Here is a 22,337-nt window from a genome sequence, read left to right on the forward strand (position 1 = left end):
TAAACAAAAACTGGATAAGTGCGAGTCGGACTCGCCCACCGAGGAGGGTTCCGTACTTTTTAGTATACGGCAATAGAAATACATCATCTGTGAAAATTTCAACAGTCTAGCTATCACGGTTCATAAGATACAGCCTGGTGACAGACAGACAGATGGACAGTGGAGTAAACTGAAATAAAGGTTCCGTCACACAGGCGCGTTTTCCAGGCGGGGCGTGAGCGTTTTATATGAAAAAGCGGCGCGCCCCGCTCATGCGCCGCCCGCAAAACGCGCCTGTGTGACGGAGCCTTAAATGTCATATACTAAGAAAACCGGCTAAGTGCGAGTCGGACTCGCGCACGAAGGGTTCCATACTTTTTAGTATTTGTTCTTATAGCGGCAACAGAAATACATCATCTGTGAAAATTTCAACTGCCTAGCTACCTATCACGGTTCATGGGATACAGCCTGGTGACGGACAGACAGACGGACAGTGAAGTAAACTGAATAAATGTCATATACCTACTAAGAAAAACCGGCCAAGTGCGAGTCGGACTCGCGCACGCAAGGTTCCGTACCATTACGCACAAAACGGCAAAAAAATCACGTTTACTGCATGAGAGCCCCACTTTATTTATTTTATTCTGTTTTTAGTATTTGTTGTTATAGCGGCAACAGAAATACAATATCTGTGGCAATTTCAACCGTCTAGCTATCACGTTTCATGAGATACAACCTGATGACATACAGACGGACAGAGGAGTCTTAGTAATAGGGTCCCGTTTTTACCCTTCGGGTATGGAGCCCTAATAAGAGTGTATAGATTTGTAACCCGTCAGCAATGTAAGTCCCTTGGAGATGCAGAGATCTAGTCTAAAGTCCCACTTACCATCGGCACTAACAGCCTTGTATGCTTGTTTGCCACCAACATGGCATTTTAAAACATATGAATAAAAACTTACTCATTTCATTTGTCATATCCAGTCTAGCATTGGCCCCGGTTAAATATTTATTTAATTTTGTTTTTAGTATTTGTTGTTATAGCGGCAACATAAATACATCATTTGTGAAAATTTCTACTGTCTAGTTATCACGGTTCATGAGATCATGGTGACAGACAGACGGATGGACAGATGGACAGTGGAGCCTTAGTAATAGGGTCCCGTTATTACCCTTTGGGTATGGAACCCTAAAAAGTGATCATGGCCTCCAGTGCCCCAGGCTGGAATCGAACCAGCATCCCCTGCTATAGCAGCAGGTGCCTGTGCCATTCGGCCACCGGGCCCCAGCGGCATAGGTCGAATTTTTCCAAGTATATGCACTACTTACTGAAGGCTTATGGTGCCCCCTGGCCATCCCTGAGCCTAAATTAAATATTTTCTGAAAATAATTTGTTTTGTGTTAATAGGACAGTGAAGTCTTAGTCCCGTCCCATTGCCCTCCCCGTCCCGTCTCCCGGGGGGTCCCGTATTTACCTTTTGTGTACAGAACTCTAAAAATCAACCTTGTTTACTATGTACTAAGCTTCACTATGACTCTGAAATTTTAGCAGTATATTGTTTTAGTTGTCACCTGACTATTTATTAAAGTCAAACTCTGAAGTTGTTATTTACACTTTTATTTGAATAAGCATAAAATATATCTTATTATATATACTATCTATGTATATATCTTATTATCTTTTAACCTTATATTCAACTTACATTGTCTCCGGAGATCACTTATTAATAAATTAGCTTCATTCAATTCACTTCCCGATTCACTGATACGCCTCAAGTTTGATTCTTTGAAGCTAGTCTAAAGCACACATATCAAATATGTCCACCATACACTGTAGTTGTTCACACTGTTTTACACTGTCCATATAATCAGAGTGGAGTCAGCCGGTTCTTTAACTCGAGACTTTCTTTGAATTACTTTTGTGACTTCTTCTCACTTCACTTTCATCTCGCTCACTTATTAGTTTGTCATGCAAACTCCTTCAAGGTTGCTTTCCGTCCAGGTGGCTAGCAGTGCCATGTTTGAAGCCTTTCTGAAATTAAATACAACTTAGTAGACATATTCAATATAAAATGTTTGTCCGGTCTGGCCTAGTGCGTGGTGACCTTGCCTATGAAGCCAATGGTCTTGGGTTTGAATCATGGTAAGTGCATTTAATTGTATGATGAGCCCAGATATTTGTTCCCGAGTCATGGATGTTTTCTATGTATTTAAGTAGGTACTTCCAAAGAGACTGAGATTTGTGTAAGAATGTCCCTATAATATTTATTTTTATTTATTTGTCAAATATATTTAAAGTGTTGACACTACATACATAATACTGATTATAAGGTAATGTATGTAGGTGTAAACTATCTCATACGTTAAGTAAAGAGAAATTGGACGTTGCTCACGACGCTATAAGTTATGAACTTTGTAACATGTAATGCTAATGTGTCTCACATATGCAATACAATGAGAACTATTGTCTTATAAACTAACAAAATAATAAAACAAATACTTACTCGCCCAGGTTAAATCCAAATTTTAACATCCGTTAAACTTGTAACTTCGGTTTCTACAAAGGCTGGTAAGTACAAAACGTAATGTAAATCACTGTTTATCGTTATTTATACAATTTTTACACTTCAAACTACACATTTCAGGGTGATTTCAGGCCTAACTGATTTTATTTAGTTTAGATTTCAACATTTCAACACTCAATTATTCAACACAATGTAATGACGTTGACGTGACAGAAGACCGTTCGGAAACTCAAACTCCTCTTTAGAGCGCTTCAATGTCACAATAAATGGGATGGGTGCAAGATGAGATTGACGCCAATTTCTTTTCGGTCGATTTGATCATCCCGTCGACGCCTTTTTAGGCGTAATTAGAAAGAATGACAGAGATAATTTGCGAACTTCGGTGTTCGCGGTTACAATCCAGCTAACTAACATGCAACATATTCTGAACTGAATTCTGAACGCATCCATAGCTGTCAAATATCAACCAACAAACTGAGCCTTTAGCATTGATTGTCGAAATTTTTTCACTTTTAAATGCAAAATACGCGACAATACGAATTTTGCGGATACATGTTCTCGATTCAAAAGTGATATTTTTTCAAGCTCTTTCGATTGAGCATAATTTAATTTGTTTCTACCGTCAAAGCCGCTCGCGTTTATATATAAGGATATGTATGTTAGTCTGTAAAGTATTTGTAATATGGGCCTTGTTGACTGACTTAAATTTTAAATTAAATTATAACCGTCAAGCAGATGGCATAGCATTCTCATGCCGATAAGGATCCGACAAAAGATATTAGACAAAATAAAAAAATTTTGATGGCGTGTCGCGGGACGCGAGTCGTGTTAACCGTGAAAAAAATGTATGAAAACAGGCCTTAAGTTGCAGGGACCGGCGTAAAATGGCATATTATGCGGGAAATCGTATTAAACGAATGCAAACAATAAATCCGCTACCCAAAAAAATAACAACGATGTTGAATATTGTACCTATTCTCAATTGATTGACCATTCACCCAATGGTGAATTTAATGGAAGGATGCTTAAATTACCCTTAATCAAACTACATTACGATTACAAAAAACATTATAGGTAATGGGTTCTATAACATATTCGCATATTATTTACATTGCTGTAGATGCAAATGAGCTCCTTCACAATCACATCCTTCGCGATTCGCAAGACGTTTTCGTTTCCATATCGGTAGGTACGTATAAGTAATCACTAACACATCAGAAAAATGGTTTCTTTACGTTACGAGTAAAGAATGACTCACGTTAGACCGGGCCGGGTCCGGGCCAGAGCTTCCAGTGCTTCGTTTTCTATGGAAAGCATCACGTGATCACCAGTCATCTGTCATAGAAATGTAAACGGCCGGTGTAACGTGAGTCATCCTTAAATAAATTGACCCTCATAAACTATAAGTAGGTAGGTACCTATTATCCACATATACAATATTAAATCTATAACAATGCATATGCTAACATTTATACTTTCAAGTGATCATTACCTACAGTATAATTTTTAAGAAAAAAAAACCGACTTCTATGGGGGCCGGTGAAAGATTATTGTAGATGGTGCACTATGTAGAAAAGGAGGTAAAACCACCCACTTTTCTAGTAGCATTTCGTTTCTGTAAGGCTCGCAGTTCTAACCTAACCTAACCCACTTTTGTTCGGTTATGTGAGGATCGCAGTTCAAACCTAACCTAACCCACTTAACGGCGCGTGCGGTGCGGTGTACGGGGGTTTGAGCGGGAGGGGCTAGTAAGTTTGGCATCATTATACTTTATACCTACATTTTATGGTAGGTAATTATAGTGGTTTATTTAGTTTAGGTGTCATAGTGGTTTTCCGGGTCTGAGTCCGAGTCCAGGTCCGAGTCCGGGTCCGAGTCCGGGTCCGAGTCCGGGTCCGAGTCCGGGTCCGAGTCCGGGTCCGAGTCCGGGTACGAGTCCGGATCTGAGTCCGGGTCCGAGTCCGAGTACGGGTCCGGGTCCAGTTCCGAGTTCAGGACCAGGTCCAGGTAAGGTCTAGGTCCTAGTCCAGGTCCAGGTCTGGGTCCAGGGTCAGCTCCGAGTCCAAGTCCAGGTCCGGGTGCGGGTCCGAGTCCGGGTCCGGGTTCGAGTCCGGGTCCCAGTCCAAGTCAAAATCGAAATTCGAAATCACCAAACGTGTACTATGCGTCGTTGAAGAGTTCTGTTCTGATCATCATCAGCAGTTCCACTGCATCAAATGCGACAGTTTTTAATGAAAATGCTTGATTTTCTGATGAAAATACAAAAATCTCTATACGCTTGCCTTTAAGATTTGAGGAGTTCCCTCGATTCCTCATGGAATCCCTTCATCGGAATTCGAGCTTGACAAAAATGTGGCTTAAAAACTTTACTTGCATAACAAATATAACGAGGAGGACAAATCGCCAAACGTGAACTATGCGTCGTTGAAGAGTTCCGTTCTGATCATCATCAGCAGTTCCACTGCATCAAATGCGACAGTTTTTAATGAAAATGCTTGATTTTCTGATGAAAATACAATAATCTCTATACGCTTGCCTTTATGATTTGAGGAGTTCCCTCGATTCCTCATGGAATCCCATCATCGGAATTCGAACTTGACAAAAATGTGGCTTAAAAACTTAACTTGCTTAACAAGCATAACGAGGAGGACAAATCGCCAAACGTGAACTATGCGTCGTTGAAGAGTTCCGTTCTGATCATCATCAGCAGTTCCACTTCATCAAATGTCACTTTTTTTAATGTATATATGCTTGATTTGTTGATAAAAACACTAAAATCACTATATGTACCTATGCCTTTAAGATTTGAGGAGTTCCCTAAATTCCTCATGGATCCATCATCAGAACTAGGTTTTGACAAAAACGGGACCAATCTGTATGTATATACATACAATCAAAAAAAGAATTTTCAAAATCGGTCCAGTAATGACAGAGATATGGAGTAACAAACAAAAAAAATTATAAAAAAAAAATTAAAAACGAACATACAACCGAATTGATAACCTCCTTTTTAACCGACTTCCAAATCCCAAAGGAGGAGGTTATCAATTCGGTTGTATGTTTTTTATTTTTTTATTTTTTTATGTTTGTTACTCTATATCTCCGTCATTGCTGGACCGATTTTGAAAATTCTTTTTGTGATTGTATGTATATGCATACAGATTGGTCCCGTTTTTGTCAAAACCCAGTTCTGATGATGGGATCCATGAGGAATCGAGGGAACTCCTCAAATCTTAAAGGCATACATATAGTGATTTTTGGGTTTTTATCAACAAATTAAGCATATACATCCAAAAAAGTGACATTTGATGAAGTGGAACTGCTGATGATGATCAGAACGGAACTCTTCAACGACGCATAGTTCACGTTTGGCGATTTGTCGTCTTCGTTATGTTTGTTAAGCAAGTTATGTTTTTAAGCCACATTTTTGTCAAGCTCGAGTTCTGATGACGGGATCCATGAGGAATCGAGGGAACTCCTCAAATCTTAAAGGCATGCGTATAGAGATTTTTGTATTTACATCAGAAAATCAAGCATTTTCATTAAAAACTGTAGCATTTGATGAAGTGGAACTGCTGATGATGACCAGAACCATGATGACCACTCTTCAACGACGCATAGTTCACGTTTGGCGATTTTTCCTCTCGTTACGTTTGTGGACACGGACTCGTATCCGGACTCGGACCCGGACCCGGACTCGGATCCGTACTCGGACCCGGACTCGGACCCGGACTCGGAACCGCACTCGGACCCGGACTCGGACCCGGACTTGGACTTGGACCCGGACTCGGACTCGGACTCGGACCCGGAATCGGACTCGGACCCGGACTCGGACTCGGACCCGGACTCGGACCCGGACCTTGACCCGGAAAACCACTATGATACCTTAACTAAATAAACCACTATGATTACCTACATACCATAAAATGTAGGTATAAAGTATGATGATGCCAATCTTACTAGCCCCTCCCGCTCAAACCCCCGTACACCGCACCGCATGCGCCGTTAAGTGGGTTAGGTTAGGTTTGAACTGCGATCCTCACAGAACCGAACAAGGGTTAGGTTAAGTTAGAACTGCGAGCCTTACAGAAGCGAAATGCTAGTAGAAAAGTGGGTGATTTTACCTCCTTTTCTACATAGTGCACCATCTACAATAATCTTTCACCGGCCCCCATAGAAGTCGGTCTTTTATTCTTAAAAATTATAGATTTGGAAGTCGGTTAAAAATACACTGAAGAGCAATGAAAGCAGTCACAATTTCTGTACAAAATGTAACCCGTATTCATTGCGCTTGACTGTACGTTCTCGAATATACATACATACGTACAGTCACCAGCAATAATATGTTACACAATGAAGGCCGCAAAAATATCTGACACGATCTTATTTATAGAGGCGTAAGGGCGTGTCACATATTTTTGCGGCCTTCGAAGAGTAACATGTTATTGCAGGTGACTGTACATATCTCATATAATAGTAATTGCGATGTAGTATTTCAGTACATAACTGAATCTTTACTTCAAAACAACGTTCATCTGTTTCAAAATTCCTAGATATCTCCAATACAAGGAGACTGCAAGTGGGGTAATTGGATTTTACAATCCAAGAACCCTTTGTGCGACGATTTTGTAGAACTTATCTCAGTCAATAAAGTTTACAAATAGATACTTTACCTATCTTTGATTGAACATTAACAGACAACACTGCCCTTACTTGTTTCTTTTTATATATAGGTAAGTATGTACTTACTTAGTTGTTACTATGTAGTAGGCACTGCATTTATAGATAGGTATTGGGTAGAAGAGCTGAGGCACAGATTTTTAAATGGTAAAACATATTGGAAATGTTAACATTGTTAACCCGCCTTCAAGATATTTCTCGTTACACAATCAGTCGACAGTAAAATTTTCTTTTCAGGAAGATATTTTATACGATAGGTAAATATTACCTAAGTAAATTTATTAAGGTGGGTGGTGGGTGGGTGGCAACTTCAATAAATGCCTTCGGATTTTCCAATACTCTAGCTAATTCTTGGATTCCGACGAAGCTGTAAATTTCGATATACCCCTTACCTTTTCTATAAAACTAATTAACTAATTGGGAGCTGTCACCGTTTGGTAGACAACACAACCTATCAGCACAGGCGGCCGGTGTCACCTGTCTACTGGAGGAAATATAAGATGGATGTCACGCCGGGTCTATTTATTTATAACTACTGAGACTTCTTAGGCTTAGTAAAACTTATAATTTGAGCACTGATCAAGTGATAATTTACGCTTTAATCCTGGCTTGAAGATCATTTGACTTTTTTTAACATGCTGTTTAACATTCGAATTTAAACTGTTGTGAGGCACACTAACATTGAATAATTTTACGGTCGGTTTAATTTTACATGTCGCGCGAGTTACTTCAAACCCACTTGTTTGAACCGTTTTTACTCAATGATAAACATTGAATAATTTTTTATTCAATGTTTAATCTTAAAATGAGAGCAGTGTAACACACAGACTTCAAGCTAACCTAAACTGAGGGGTGTGTGGGCGAGAGGACGCATCTATTATTCTTCCTATCTTTTGTACTTATTTGAAATCATTAAAAACAGCTTTCAACGCGCGTTTTCAGTGAAATGTAGGTATACTTAATCTTGCTCTTGGTGCAATTTTTGGAACCATATGAGTGAGTTGCACCAAACCATCTGTCAACGGTAAAGCGTTCGTTCAATTTTATTCTATGTAAAATTTCATAGTAAACCGCTGAGTGACGTTGATCAGTCTCTCAAATGTGGTTGGTGCAACTGGCCCTAATAAAAGAATATGAGTCGTATTTATTAACGGTTAGGTAGGTAAATAGCGTAGTTCTTAGAAACTGAAAAGCGAAAGAGGTAATCGATTAGAAAACTCCGGCACTTTCTATTTGCCGCACCATCAGACATGTTCGCGTTCAATCAAACATTTCATCAAATCCGCATGATTACAAGGTGCAGTATTTTTTATGTTATTGTTTTATCTGAAATTCACGCATTAGAGTCAAAACCTATTTGATTCTCAGTTAACTTACTAAGTTTACTTTATCCTTTTAGCCCTTTTAGGCATATTAAGGATGACTCACGTTAGATCGGGCTTGACATGCCAGGCGATCACGTGATGTTTTCCATAGAAAATGATGCGCCGGAAGCTCCGGCCCGGACACGGCCCGGTCTAACGTTAGTCATCCTTTACTCGTAGAATCTTCTACTTAGTCTGTGCTATCAAAATCGCTGCAGAGTAATTTTGGTCTAACTCTATTAAGACGGTCGACAATTAACTTTCAACAGAATAAAACAGATTTCAACTAAGTAGTTAAGGAGCAAAATAAATAAGGAGAAATATCTGATAAAATGTCCCTCTATCATAATTTACTATAGAATTAAATTTGTGATTTGGTTACAGATTCCGTAATAGAAATTTGAAATTCCAACTACGAAGGCGTTTAATTTCATTTTAATCGTATTAACAAGTTGACTGACACCACGTACAATAAGGACAAAGCGTCAGGTTTATTCACAATGTACTGATTGAGTCATTGAGGTATATGTAAACTAGAGTCGGCATCTCGAACAAATTGTGTCCGCCATGTGTCCGCCATTTTCGGCGTTTGACGTCTGTCACTAAGGTCATGGTCTAATAAAACATGGTCTTCTCTTCCCAGAGTGACACGGGCCTACGTCACAATAACATTGCCACTTTATTTCAACATAACATGTTACATGGGTACATTATACCTATGGTTAATAAGTTAAAATATTTCTTTATAATTTTATAATTTTCATTTATATGTATTTTATCTTAAATTTTACAATAACACGTCATTTTTAATTATTCGTTAGCAATATCTTCCGATTCACGAAATAAATTTCAGACGTTCGGGTAATTCTGTTTACACTACTGGCAACACAGGATAGCGCTCTCACATTTGACAATTCGGATCTAGATAACTTCATGCCCTGACCGTCATCCTTGTCGAACGCGTGTTAATTGTTATTTCCTTCTCGCTCAGTGTCAGCAGTCGCAGTGTTTTCCATACTTTTCACGTCGTAAGCTTTGTAATGAATGTGTAACTGTGAATTACCCATACAACCATTTCCAGTCGCCGTTACGACGCGGTGTTGACACATCTTGTGTCGACACCGTCTGTTTCGGTCACAATTCCAGTCGCAGAGTCGTCGCCGTGTCGACACAGTTACCAGAAATGGGGAAGGGTCGACACATGACACAAAGTGACATAAAGTGTGGTCGCCGTGTGCACACATTGTTTCGGGTTTGCGACTACTTTATGCCAAAATCATTCGTTCATTCGTTCATTTTGTTCCTGTCAGATGGAAAAATACTTAAATAAAAATAAGTGACATTAATACGCCATCTCTAAAACGGATTACAAGACGTAATTATATATTGTTTGCATTTATATTACAATAGGACTTAAATTATTATGGGGAATTAAACTGCTCGAGTGATTTGATAAACTAAGTGTAATATAATCAACGCGCCACCACATTGTTTTAGTTTAGCCGGAAATAAAATTGTTTACTTCTCAGTGCCTGTGTTCATAACTATATTATTTGAAGCATTTTTAGTACTTCGATGCGTATACTATACTTAAATAACAGAAATAACGCTTTACATACTACGAAACTTGTTAATTATGATGTATAAATATGGTTTAAGGCTGAGAAATATTGCAGTCACAAAGTAGTTGCAATGTTTCGACTTTGTGTCGACTCTGTGTTGACACATGACACGCGCTGTCAAAAGTAATAACAAAGTTACTGGTATGTTACTGGATTTGCAAAATGGCTCCTTGTGTTGATTTGTTTTCAGATATTCTCAAAGTGTAAAAATGCCGTGGTCAGAGATGGGCATTAATCGATTAACTGTTTATTCGACTAATTAATGGAATAAAAAAAGTTAATTCTCAAATTTTAATCGCGATTAGTTTAGTCGACCTAACATAGATTGAAATTGAATTAATCTGAATATTAATCGAATAAATTATCGATTAAATCTCGATTGAAAGTTGACAGGGGGCCATTTTTGTACGTAAAAATAATAGAAATGTCTTGCATGCAGATGGTAGCAAAACACTTTGTCATAAAAGTCGAGATGGGTGTCGATATATAGGTTTTAGGGAGTGCCGATTCCGAAAATAATGACCATTTTGGAATCCGAAATGGCGGCCATGCACTGTGTCATAAAAGTCGTCATGGATGTCGTTTTATAGGTTTTAGGGGGCCCCGATTTAGAAAATGATGACCATTTTGAAATCCAAAATGGCGGCCATGCACTATGTCATAAAAGTCGTCATGGGTGTCGTTTTATAGGTTTTGGGGGGCGCAGATTTAGAAAATGATAACCATTTTGGATTCCAAAATGGCGGCCATGCACTATGTCATAAAAGTCGTCATGGGTGTCGTTTTATAGGTTTTAGGGGGCGCAGATTTCGAAAATGATGACCATTTTGGATTCCAAGATGGCGGCCATGCACTATGTCATAAAAGTCGTCATGTATGTCGTTTTATAGGTTTTAGGGGGCCCCGCTTTCGAAAATGATGACCATTTTGGAATCCAAAATGGCGGCCATGCACTATGTCATAAAAGTCGTCATGGGTGTCGTTTTATAGGTTTTGGGGGACGCAGATTTCGAAAATGATAACATTTTCAATTTAAAAATGGCGGCAATGCACTATGTCATAAAAGTCGTCATGGATATCGTTTTATAGGTTTTAGGGGGCGCAGATTTCGAAAATGATGACTATTTTGGATTCCAAGATGGCGGCCATGCACTATGTCATAAAAGTCGTCGTGGATGTCGTTTTATAGGTTTTAGGGGGCGCAGATTTCGAAAATGATAACATTTTCAATTTCATAATGGCGGCAATGCACTTTGTCATAATGTCGTCATGGATATCGTTTTATAGGTTTTAGGGGGCGAAGATTTCGAAAATGATGACTATTTTGGATTCCACTTTTATGACAAAATACGTAGCCGCCATCTTGGATTATAAAATGATCATCGTTTTCGAATTCTGCACTCCCTAAAACCTATAAATCGACATCCGTGACGACGCAAGTTATCTTTATTTTCAGATTTAACAAATTGCTACAGAATACAAAGGACAAAAAAGAAGCGAGGAGGTAATGAAACAAGCAAAAATACAGATGATTCCTCGACGCAATTGGGTGATTCTTAAATTGTGTCCAGATTTTTTTTGTCATAAAAGTTTTTATTTTTCACATATTACTCTCACAAGTTCCGTGACATTTCGACCTTGTAATTTTTTAAGTAAATGTTTTTGTTTATCTATGAGGATCTCACTAGAATAGTATAATCAAGGTATGTTTATATTTAATGAATGAAATAGTAACGCAAAAAAAAAATATATTTGTGTCTTATATTCCTGCCGAAGACTTTTATTTTACCTTTTCCTTCTACACAAGTTTGGCCAAGTAATAAGAATTTAGGGCTCTCAATTTTATTTTGACTTCTACAACAGTAAAGCTACGAGGCCATGTTTGGTATCGTTTTCGTATAAATTCGCAGTACCAAATTTAGTTAAGGTATCACATTGACACCATTCCGAAGTAAAAACATATAAACTTATTAAAATACTTTCTTGTAAACTCCTCTTCACGCTTAAACTGCTGAACAGTTTTAATTTAAATTTGGTACACATATATTTTGAGTCCCGAGACAGGATATAATAAGTTATCTCAAAAATCATCCTTTAAAGGTGTGAAATGAGGTGTAGGGGGGAATTCAGAATTGACTTCTTGAAGTTAATACTGTTTAAGTTTAGGTTTGAAGTCATGTTTTTTCATCATTTTTAACTAAATCAAAGATGTAGACCATCCCAAATTTCATATAAATCGGTTCAGCGGTTATTGATTTCCCGTACAAATTTCCACGCCACTTTTCACACCTTCAAAAGATGATTTTGGTTATAAGATCTATCCTATGTCCTGTTCCGGGACGCAAACTATTTCTATACCAAATTTCAACGAAATCGGTTCAGCGGTTAAGCGTCAAGAAGAGTTTCAAAAAAACCGGCCAAGTGCGAGTCGGACTCGCGTATTAAGGGTTCCGTACATTAAGTCCGACTCGCGCTTGACTGCACATTTCTAATAGGTTTTCCTGTCATCTATAGGTAAAGAACTATTTTGTGTATTCAGACGGACATACATACAGACGCACGAGTGATCCTATAAGGGTTCCGTTTTTTCCTTTTGAGGTACGGAACCCTAAAAAGATTTATTTTTATTTTGTGGAATGGTGTCAATGTGATATCTTAAATGGATTCAGCACCTCAGATTTATACGAAAACGATACCAAACACGGCCTAGCACCTTCACTGATATAGATATATCAAGATAAAATTGAGAGCCCTAAATAAACTTTCAAGAGCGGATATCTCAAAAACTATTTAACATATCGAAAAAATTGACTGAATAAACTTGTAACAAATTAAATTAACTTTCATTTTGTATAAGTGGCCATGTCGCTGAGATGCATAGTTTCCGAGATATAATCGAAAAACGGGAAAATGGGACCTTCAAAGCCCCCCTCTCTCCCCCCCGCTCAAGGGCTACGACCGGGGACTTTTGATATGTTCACCTCCTAACTTGTTAAACCGAGTTACGGAGTCAAAAATTGTGTTCCGAGCATTTCCCTCTACAACTTTTGGAGCATTCGTTGCCTGACCTAAGTAGCTTATTGAATTTCTTTAAAAACTTTTCTGTAAAAGGTTGACGGGTGTTGGGTGTTTATATGGTTTCGGTCGATTATTATCATTTGCATTGCCCATGATGACTTACTAGAATTACGAGCACACGAGACACTAATAGTAGTTTGACAAACCTTGGTTTTCAAGAGGTATTTTATATTGACATTTGCTGTCACAAATTTGCTGTCAGATTTAGTCGCAAACCGCACGCAAAGTGCACACAAATGTGTCGACACCTTGTTACGGAAAAGTGTAGACACGGCGACGACACTTTGTTTCGAAACAATTCTAGACACATTGTGTGGACTCTGTTACGACACATCTGACATTTAGTTACCACTTTGTGATTCTGCGACTGGAATGGTTATATGGGTAGTTTTTCAAACGTTTGTCTTGCATAGATAAATAAAGTTTAATTTAATACATTAGATTTGTTTTATTTTACTATGTTTCTACATGAATAACTTAAAATTAATGCCGTTAAAATAATTTTCACCGTTGGTTAAAATTCTCCCACATTTTAAAGTTTGAGAACCTATAAACAGCATGATGACGTAGGCCCGTGTCAGTTAGGTCCATGAATCTAGGATATACCTGGATCTGGCATGAGTGGTGGGGGTAACTGACAGAACGGGATAGTCTTATGTATCTTTCAGTAGGAGTAGCAGCGAAAGAGCTATTATTGTTTGTCCTTGTCACAGTCTCACAAATTTATTTGTTCTCCACCTTTTTTTTGTATGGATAATGGTGGGCAACAAATGAATTCGACCAATCACAGTGTTGCATTTGCGTATGTTTTGTCCCTCACGGAGGCACGCGTATACCACTTCTATACAATCCTACCTTCTATGGTTAGGTCATACGCGAATCTCGGAAGAGAGTACCAGGCGGAGTATATTATTATACCATGACTAAGGTGAAGAATATTAAGCGAATCTAGGCCAGAGACGAAACTGTTATGACAACTGCTCATATTCTGCCTACGTACAGGGTTATTTTTTTAATGACCTGCAATATTATACGACGTGAATATATAGGTGATACGGGGCTATTCATAAATTACGTCATTTCAAATTAGGGGGGGGGGGTCTGGACATCGGATGAAGGTAGCATGAAGTAGGAGGAAATGGGGTCATTTGAAGCATGATTTTTGGATGATATAGGGGGGGGGGGGTCCAAAATCGTCAAAAATCGATGACGTAATTTATGGACAGCCCCTACCGAGCAACTTTTCTAATGGGGCCAACCACTAAAACGTAAACTTGAATATAATTTACCTTTTTTATAACTTTTATTATATATCGCACGAGTGAAAACGAGGATTCTTTCCTAAAATATTATTTCTATACAATATTCTAAGTACATACTTGTATCACGGACTATATTCAATTTTTTAACGATTCATCACATTTTCTATTTGATTCTCGGTAACAATTTTGCACCTACCACCCTTAATGTAACATAAATAGGTATATTATAAAATACGTTATTATAACTAAAACATTCAATAAATAACGAGAATAATTGACCGAAGCGAAGCGAAGGTCTACGTTTTGACTCGGCCGTTTTGCTTTTGTATGTCCGTATGTTCTCCTCTACAGGTCGCAATTCTTAACCGATTCTCGTGAAATTTTGTAACCGAAATCTATGATTCGATATTTTTTTTCTGTCGAACCAGTTTTTGGAAATTTTTCAAAATAAAAAAGTTGTGATAGCTCGCGCCTCGATCGATCTCTTTAAGCCCATCCGAAATGGAGCCTTACTACTCAAATAATAAGTTTCATTTTGCTTTATCTGTAGATACCAAGTTTCGACTTGACTCGACTCAATAATGACGGCAATGTGCATGGCAATATTTTTCTTCGTAATTTGAAGTCGAGTCGCGTACATCTTATTCCTCAATATGTCAAACGAAAGTGACGCAGCAACAAATCGAAAAGTTTGCTTTTAGAGCGGATGAACTTATCTTAAGTCGATTTACGGAACAGTCACGTCGATTTAGTCGACTTCAGGTGTAAATCGGTTTGAACCGATTTGTGAAGTCGAATCGTAACATCGCTAACTGTTGGTAACTTAGCAACTTATTCAAACAATAACTATCCCTAAAAATTGAGCTTTTTGGTCATTTTCAATTTTTAAATTATTATAAACCGAGTCATACATTTAATACTCGACTACGGCAACGCAAAAGGAGGGTTATGATGTTGACCGGTATGTACACTGTATAGGTATGTATGTATGTATAATATTCATTTGTTTCCTAATAACTTCTAAAGTACTCATTATAATTTGTGAAACGATGTGTCATTCAAATCGTCCGCTGGATATGACTATGTAAGAACAAACACGGTGCTCTCTAGAGGTCATAAAGCCGCGAACCAAAAAAAATACAAATAAGTAATGATGACGTGTTGTATATCAATCGAAAGGGATTTTAATACATTTCAAATACATTTATACATATTGTTAGCTTTTGCGCCCGGCTTTGCTTGCATGCCCCCATAAAACATTAATTTATCGGGTAATTCAAACTACGAATTTACAAGCGCCCTGGATTCTATCCGCGCATTACCAGACTACGGCGATACAAGAAGACTTAAGGATGACTCACGCTTTTTTTTTGATGGCCCTAAAAACGAATCTGCTCCCAGAGATAGGGAGGTTAGGGCTATTTTTTTTTTGATGACCCTAAAAACGAATCTGCTCCCAGAGATAGGTAAGTAAGGTTTATTGGCTGACAGCGTTTGGGACAATTTTTTCACTTGTAGTTTTTCAGATTATGTTTTAATTTTAGTGTTTTTGATATTTGTTGTATGTGGATTGGGCAGGGTTATCGATTAAAGCTCTTAGCCAGAATATTTCGTAAACTTTCGCAAGAATCACTTTTTTTAGATAAAAATCGTATTAAAATCCGTTCAGGTTCAATTTCAATGAAAATTGAAATTATTACGATTTACTCACTTCTCGCTTAATAGTTGTGACAAAATACGGGCCTATAGGTAGTTGCATGTTGCAACCACTGTGTGGCGCTGTCGTCGTGCCCAATAAGATATGCTCGCGAGGTCTACAGCTCACAGAGCCACTAGTATATATTTCGTAACTTTTGTGCAATTAACCAACAACGTATACAACCATTTCGTAGATACCAATGTGTCACGTCTGAGAAAATTAATCTTTGTGCCGTAGAAAATGGCTTCCAGCCGCGAATGTTCTAAAGGGGCCCACTGATTAACAGTCCGCCGGACGGTATCGGCCTGTCAGTTAGAACAAAATTTTGACAGTTCCGAACAACTGACAGGCCGATACCGTCCGGCGGACTGTTAATCAGTGGGCCCCTTAAAGTGACGTTTCGTGATAAACTAAATAATCGTAAATCAACAGTTATTTGTTTTTTTTTTATACCATCGCTTTTATTACATTTTCTTGTATACTATTGTTTCAACTTTTGAGCACGCACGAAGGCATTTTTTAATTTTTTAATGTTTTTAGGGTTCCGTACCCAAAGGGTAAAACGGGACCCTATTACTAAGACTTCGCTGTCCGTCCGTCCGTCCGTCCGTCCGTCCGTCCGTCCGTCTGTCACCAGGCTGTATCTCACGAACCGTGATAGCTAGACAGTTGAAATTTTCACAGATGATGTATTTCTGTTGCCGCTATAACAACAAATACTAAAAACAGAATAAAATAAAGATTTAAATGGGGCTCCCATACAACAAACGTGATTTTTGACCAAAGTTAAGCAACGTCGGGAGTGGTCAGTACTTGGATGGGTGACCGTTTTTTATTTTGTTTTTTTTTTTCGTTTTTTTTTTTTTGCATTATGGTACGGAACCCTTCGTGCGCGAGTCCGACTCGCACTTGCCCGGTTTTTTAAATTTTCGGTACATGTGTGGCATCTCGTCAGTGGTCGTTGACGTACTAAACGCAATGAAGTGCATGCACTTCCTTGACGTGCGGAAACATTATGTTCGAGATGCCGACTCTAGTTTACATATAGGTACCTAAATGGATTGAGTAGGTATTTCAATTGAAAGCAAAAACGAATTAGTTAAATGCACAAGGTTCTCGATCGCTTAACGGCTGACTGATGTCGAGATTAAATTATATTAGAATTATAGCCGAATTTGATTATTTATGTAGGTTTACTAATTTTCAATGGATCAATTAACTCCTTTGTAATTTAAAGCAGATTAAGTTTAAGCGTCTTTCCAGAGATTCTATTAAAAGCAATTTGAATCCGGATTTAAATAACAATGGTCGTATATCTGCCTGTCACTCTGCTACCGCCTTTGTTAAAAAAGTTTTTCCTTTGACTATTTGGCCTTTGAACTGTTCTGTAAAACAAACTATTTATTGTTTTAGATTCAAATACTAGGAGTTTCAAGTAGTAGTGTAGTAATATACTAGTAACTGAATGTTTTACCATTCCCTAAAAAGTCGACAATTTTTTTTTAGATTAATATAGAGCAGTTAGGGAATGAACGGCCTACACTAACAATACAAGATGTAAATACATAACAAGTAAAGTGAGTACTCGTAATAGTCTGATATTCTCATTACCTACTTGTCGGTGACGTTATAACTTTCCTATTTAAATTTATGTTAGGACGCCTAATTAATAATTATAGTAATTACCAAATACTTACGTGGCTCTCACTACCGCGTCTATACAGATCCTAAATAATTATTTCGTACCTACATCTGAATATATAGTACATTGTGGTACAGTGTAGGAAAGATGGACGAGTGACGAGTTTGAGGGCCGACACGTTAGTGAAGGCCCTCAAAGAATACGAGTCCATCTTTAGCGTTTCCGGCTGAGGCATTACATAGTGCTTTTCACGACTACTGCGAGGAAATAAGAAAACATTTGCATAACTATAAGTACTAGCCAGTGATTTCTCTGGTAGCAAATTACTAACCACTGCCTGTGCTGTTTCTTGAATTTCGGTAGGCGTCAGCGTAAGAATATCATTTTCTTCACTAGAAGAACTCATTTTTATAGCGAGCGTAGATCTATACGTGTTTCTTGTATTTTTTAGTCAAACACAATTTACACTATCCAATTCAGTGAGTATTTTCCGATCCCGCCTTTTTTACTTTTTTTATCACTTTTAAGAGGCGTTTTTCTGTTGTTTGCTTCAAACCAACTCTAAACTTAGAAGCGTTTTTGCTAAAAAACCACAAACAGCTACAAAAGTAAGAAACGCCTTAAGCGTGAATCGAATGAACTGACTGAATGAATGAATGAATGGTTTTGACATTTATTTTTTTTTAAACAAGAAATTGGTCCTATAAATAACCTAATTTTATTTTTGAAGGAAAAAGTTGCGCCAAAAAAGACCTTTTGAGAGATGTTTTAAATGATACTCATTGCTGTAGCGAACTGTCACTAATGACAGATGATGATAACAATGAAACATTGTAGTAGTGGTGGTTCAGGTGCTACAGCTATTGCCTACTTTCCAGCTTGGTTTTAGACCATCTATTGCCACATTTCCGAACAGTGGCGTGAAAAATATCTTAATACTTACCTACTTAGATATTAAGACAAGTTAGTAGGACAACGTGAAGTCTTTTCCTCATTGTACATATGACTATTTTTACCTGATTTCACGGTTCATAAATATTTAAGTAAGTAGGTACCTACCAATCGTCTCAATACAATCTACTTAAAGTTTTTCTACTGGTTTCTAGTTCTAACTTCACAACAAGTATCTATTATAGATGGTCAAACAAATCTTGTCAGTAGAAAAAGGCGCGAAATTCAAATTTTCTATGAGACGATATCCCTTCGCGTCTACATTTTTCAAATTTGCCGCCTTTTTCTACTGACAAGAACTACTTGACCATCTATAACTACCTAAGTAAGGTAAACGTACTGGTGTTCGACGCGGTCCCAGTACCTACATGTCATCTTGAAACTTAAGTCATTGTCAACAGCGGTGACAGCAAGGTGTCATCTATTGGGCATTAGCATGTCGAGCACTAGTACGTTTACCTTACTACTATTATAGATAGTAGCCACGAAATTAATACGGTAGGTATAAGCCACTTTGTATGCGCGCTGTGTAACGAGCGAAAATATTTCATTGTCTCAATAAATGGATACCTAAGCCATGGATTGAAATTTTAAACTCGCCAATGTCAACCGCTAGAATTTAAACGAGCTATTACCTACTTGCAGTTAATTCGGAATGGCGATTTTAATTAAGTTCAATAGCCTCCGTCAATACGATAAAATACTAAAATGTACAACTACGCCTCAGTCCTTCAGTTCAACAGGAGCTTTAAGTACTTTGTGAGCTGTAGATGGACCAGAATAAGTCTGACCTATGATTTCGCGTATTTTTTGAAAGTAAAGGGGTCCATTTATACTGGAACGCATATATACATTTTACAGATAGGAGGAAAGGAACACTTGGTGATTCTTTCTACCGCTAACCAAGCCCGTGAGTCGAACTTCAACTTTTGGGTGAACTAGAACTATTGCGCAAGCATAAAAACACCGTCCCACGCCGTCCTCGAAACGTCGGAGGTAAATCTTAAAACTTAGATACGCGATTAAGTCCCGTTGTGTAGTTTGATAGCATAAAAACAGTTGGATGATAAATTGCTATTGCTTGAGCCTTCAGCTCATCTCAATTTGATTTTGATACACGGATTTCTCCCCTGACATTATATACAGAACGAGGGCGAGCTTTCGCCTCAGGCTCGATCGTACAGTATGAATGAATTTCAGAAACATCTGTAATAAGTATCTGTAAGTATAATGGTTCGTCAACAGCAAATACTCGGTAAACGACCGAAATAACAGCTTGGTTTTCATATTGCCCTGAATGAGCTCACGGCGCTTCTTCATTACCATTAGGTACGTCGTATGTAGGTAAGGTAATACGCCCCAGAACGCTTTATGATGGCGGTATGAGTTACGCTCTTCTCAAGGATCAATTAAGGCGAGTGGGTGTGTTATTATTATTATTGGCGCCCTGCGTCTTCCTTAATGACGAACAAAACATGCTATAAAGTGAAGTAAAAGCCTCTGAATTTTTTTTAGTTTATGTTTCCTAATATCAGAACGTTTGTCGTATTAAGTATTTGAACATTTCAATTTAAAAGAGGCTTTGCACACCAAAGCCTCTTTTAAATTGAAATGTTTATCTTTGATCGGCAGACGAATATTCGCGGTAAAAAAGAAAGTTTTTTTGCAATTTCTGTTAAATATTTGGTTTTTTATATAGTTTCATATGTTGTCATGGGGCACGGCAATATATTAGTACCCCATAGATTATACATGGTATTTTATGTTACTTGCAGATAACGTCGTCCCTATATTTGTCCTTGAACTCGCGCTACTGGCCGCGTCTGGCGCCACTGGGGGCCATCTCAGACCTGCTCATGCTGCTCAACTACGTGCTCGACCCCGTGCTCTATGTGCTGATGCGCCGCTCGCGCCCTCGCTGCCTGCGAGCGCTGAGCCACGCTCTTGCGCATTGTTTTAAGCGGGTCAGTGTGTTACACAATTACATATCTGTACCTATCCTTACACATGCCCCTAGTGCCACTGCGGGGAATTTACGAATTTAGCCCTGTCATGCTACTAAATTAGGTACGATGCTCTACGTGCTGCCAATTTGGCCCACGAAGAGTGCGAAATTCTATATAAACTTGTCCGAAAATAGGAAGCAGAGTCTAGCAGTGGCCCTCGGGTTAAACTTAGAGACCCCTGCAGATCTAGTTATAGGCACTATCCTATAGTTTATGTCTGACCCAGCAACTTACAGTCAATTACTTATCTATGTTAACAGAACCACAAGACATCGACGGAGTCGATGAAGACATCGTGCTGCCCGCAGGAGACACTGTTGGTGAGCGATAGCTCGGGCGCCGAGATGAAGCCGCTGCGCGCGTTGCCGGCGCCCACTCCCGCGCACTTGCTGGACTGACCGTGGAGAGACCGCCCTCTCTAGACACTTGTCTAGTCGGGGAGCTTGTTCGAAGTCTACAAAGTTGAATAGACCATGAAGACAGAGCTTCCCGCAGGACACACCTGGCAGCTCGGGCACCGAGTTGAAGCAGCTACGTTGGCTTACGGCGCGCGGTGTTCGAGCTCGAATGACCAGTGAGCGACCGCCACTCTCCAGACGCGATCTGGAGGGCTCAGTGTTTCTATGACTACGTGACATGTGATTGTGATTAAACTTGCTCGAATGTGAACTTTACAGTTAATACGATGACTTGTGTATGTGCATGCTTGGATGAAGTAATTTTAAGTAGGTACATTGACAAAGTTGTTTCTCTCCTAAAGAAAAAGGGAACATTTTAAGTCATGAAGTAAAGTATGAGACTATAGGCTAAAAAGATGATTATGATGTAAGAACCTATGCTTTATATAACATAACGATGTATGTAAATGTAAAACTTAGGAAATAGGTAACCATAAGACAGAAAATATACCAAATGCACCTTCTAAGGAGTCGGTTAAAGAAACATCACTTCGTTCTTATAGACAAAAATATCTAGGTTGAACCTGAGGACTATAACATGTAGGTACCTACCTATCTACATATTATCTATAGTTCGTTTTTTTTTGCATTAGAAAGAACTTGAAAGAAGGTAAGCAATCTTGACATGTCTTTTAATAGAAAAATGCTTTTTAAAAATCAGTAACTATTAGGTACTTATGAAAGCAGAACTAGCAGAAGAATATAAATGATCGTATGAGATTCATAGTTGTTACATATTTGCCGTAACTTATTTTTAAAATGTGTTTTTCAGTTAAAAGACACATCAAGATTGTTTACCTTATTTCTAATGCTAAAAAAACGAACTATAAGTATGCAAATTCGTTTAACATAGGTAGGTAAATGATTAAATTAAACAAGGGACAAATGAATATAAGTACTTTACATATTAACTAACAAAACATTATCGATCAGTTCGATCACCCAGCATTTTGTGCAAATTTACAAAATATCTACCTATAAATAAAAATATATCTTCATTATTATATTCTACGACAGTGTAGCCCAAAAGTACCTTGACAAATCATTCTTAGGAATATGTTTCATACTTAC

The 22,337-nt window shown here is 38.3% G+C and overlaps 1 protein-coding gene across 1 annotated transcript in view; it reads left to right on the forward strand.

The window, feature by feature from the left end:
- LOC134796459 (prostaglandin E2 receptor EP3 subtype) overlaps positions 1-22,137 on the forward strand; it is a 57,774-nt gene extending 35,637 nt beyond the window's left edge. The window contains exons 5-6 of the mRNA XM_063768655.1: positions 20,578-20,766; positions 21,069-22,137. Coding sequence (XP_063624725.1) covers positions 20,578-20,766; positions 21,069-21,206 — 327 coding nt within the window. The 3' untranslated portion in view covers positions 21,207-22,137. The remainder of the gene's footprint in view (positions 1-20,577; positions 20,767-21,068) is intronic.
- The last annotated feature ends 200 nt before the right edge of the window (positions 22,138-22,337 follow it).

Source organism: Cydia splendana, chromosome 1 (assembly GCF_910591565.1).
Source record: "Cydia splendana chromosome 1, ilCydSple1.2, whole genome shotgun sequence".
Lineage (NCBI taxonomy): Eukaryota > Metazoa > Arthropoda > Insecta > Lepidoptera > Tortricidae > Cydia > Cydia splendana.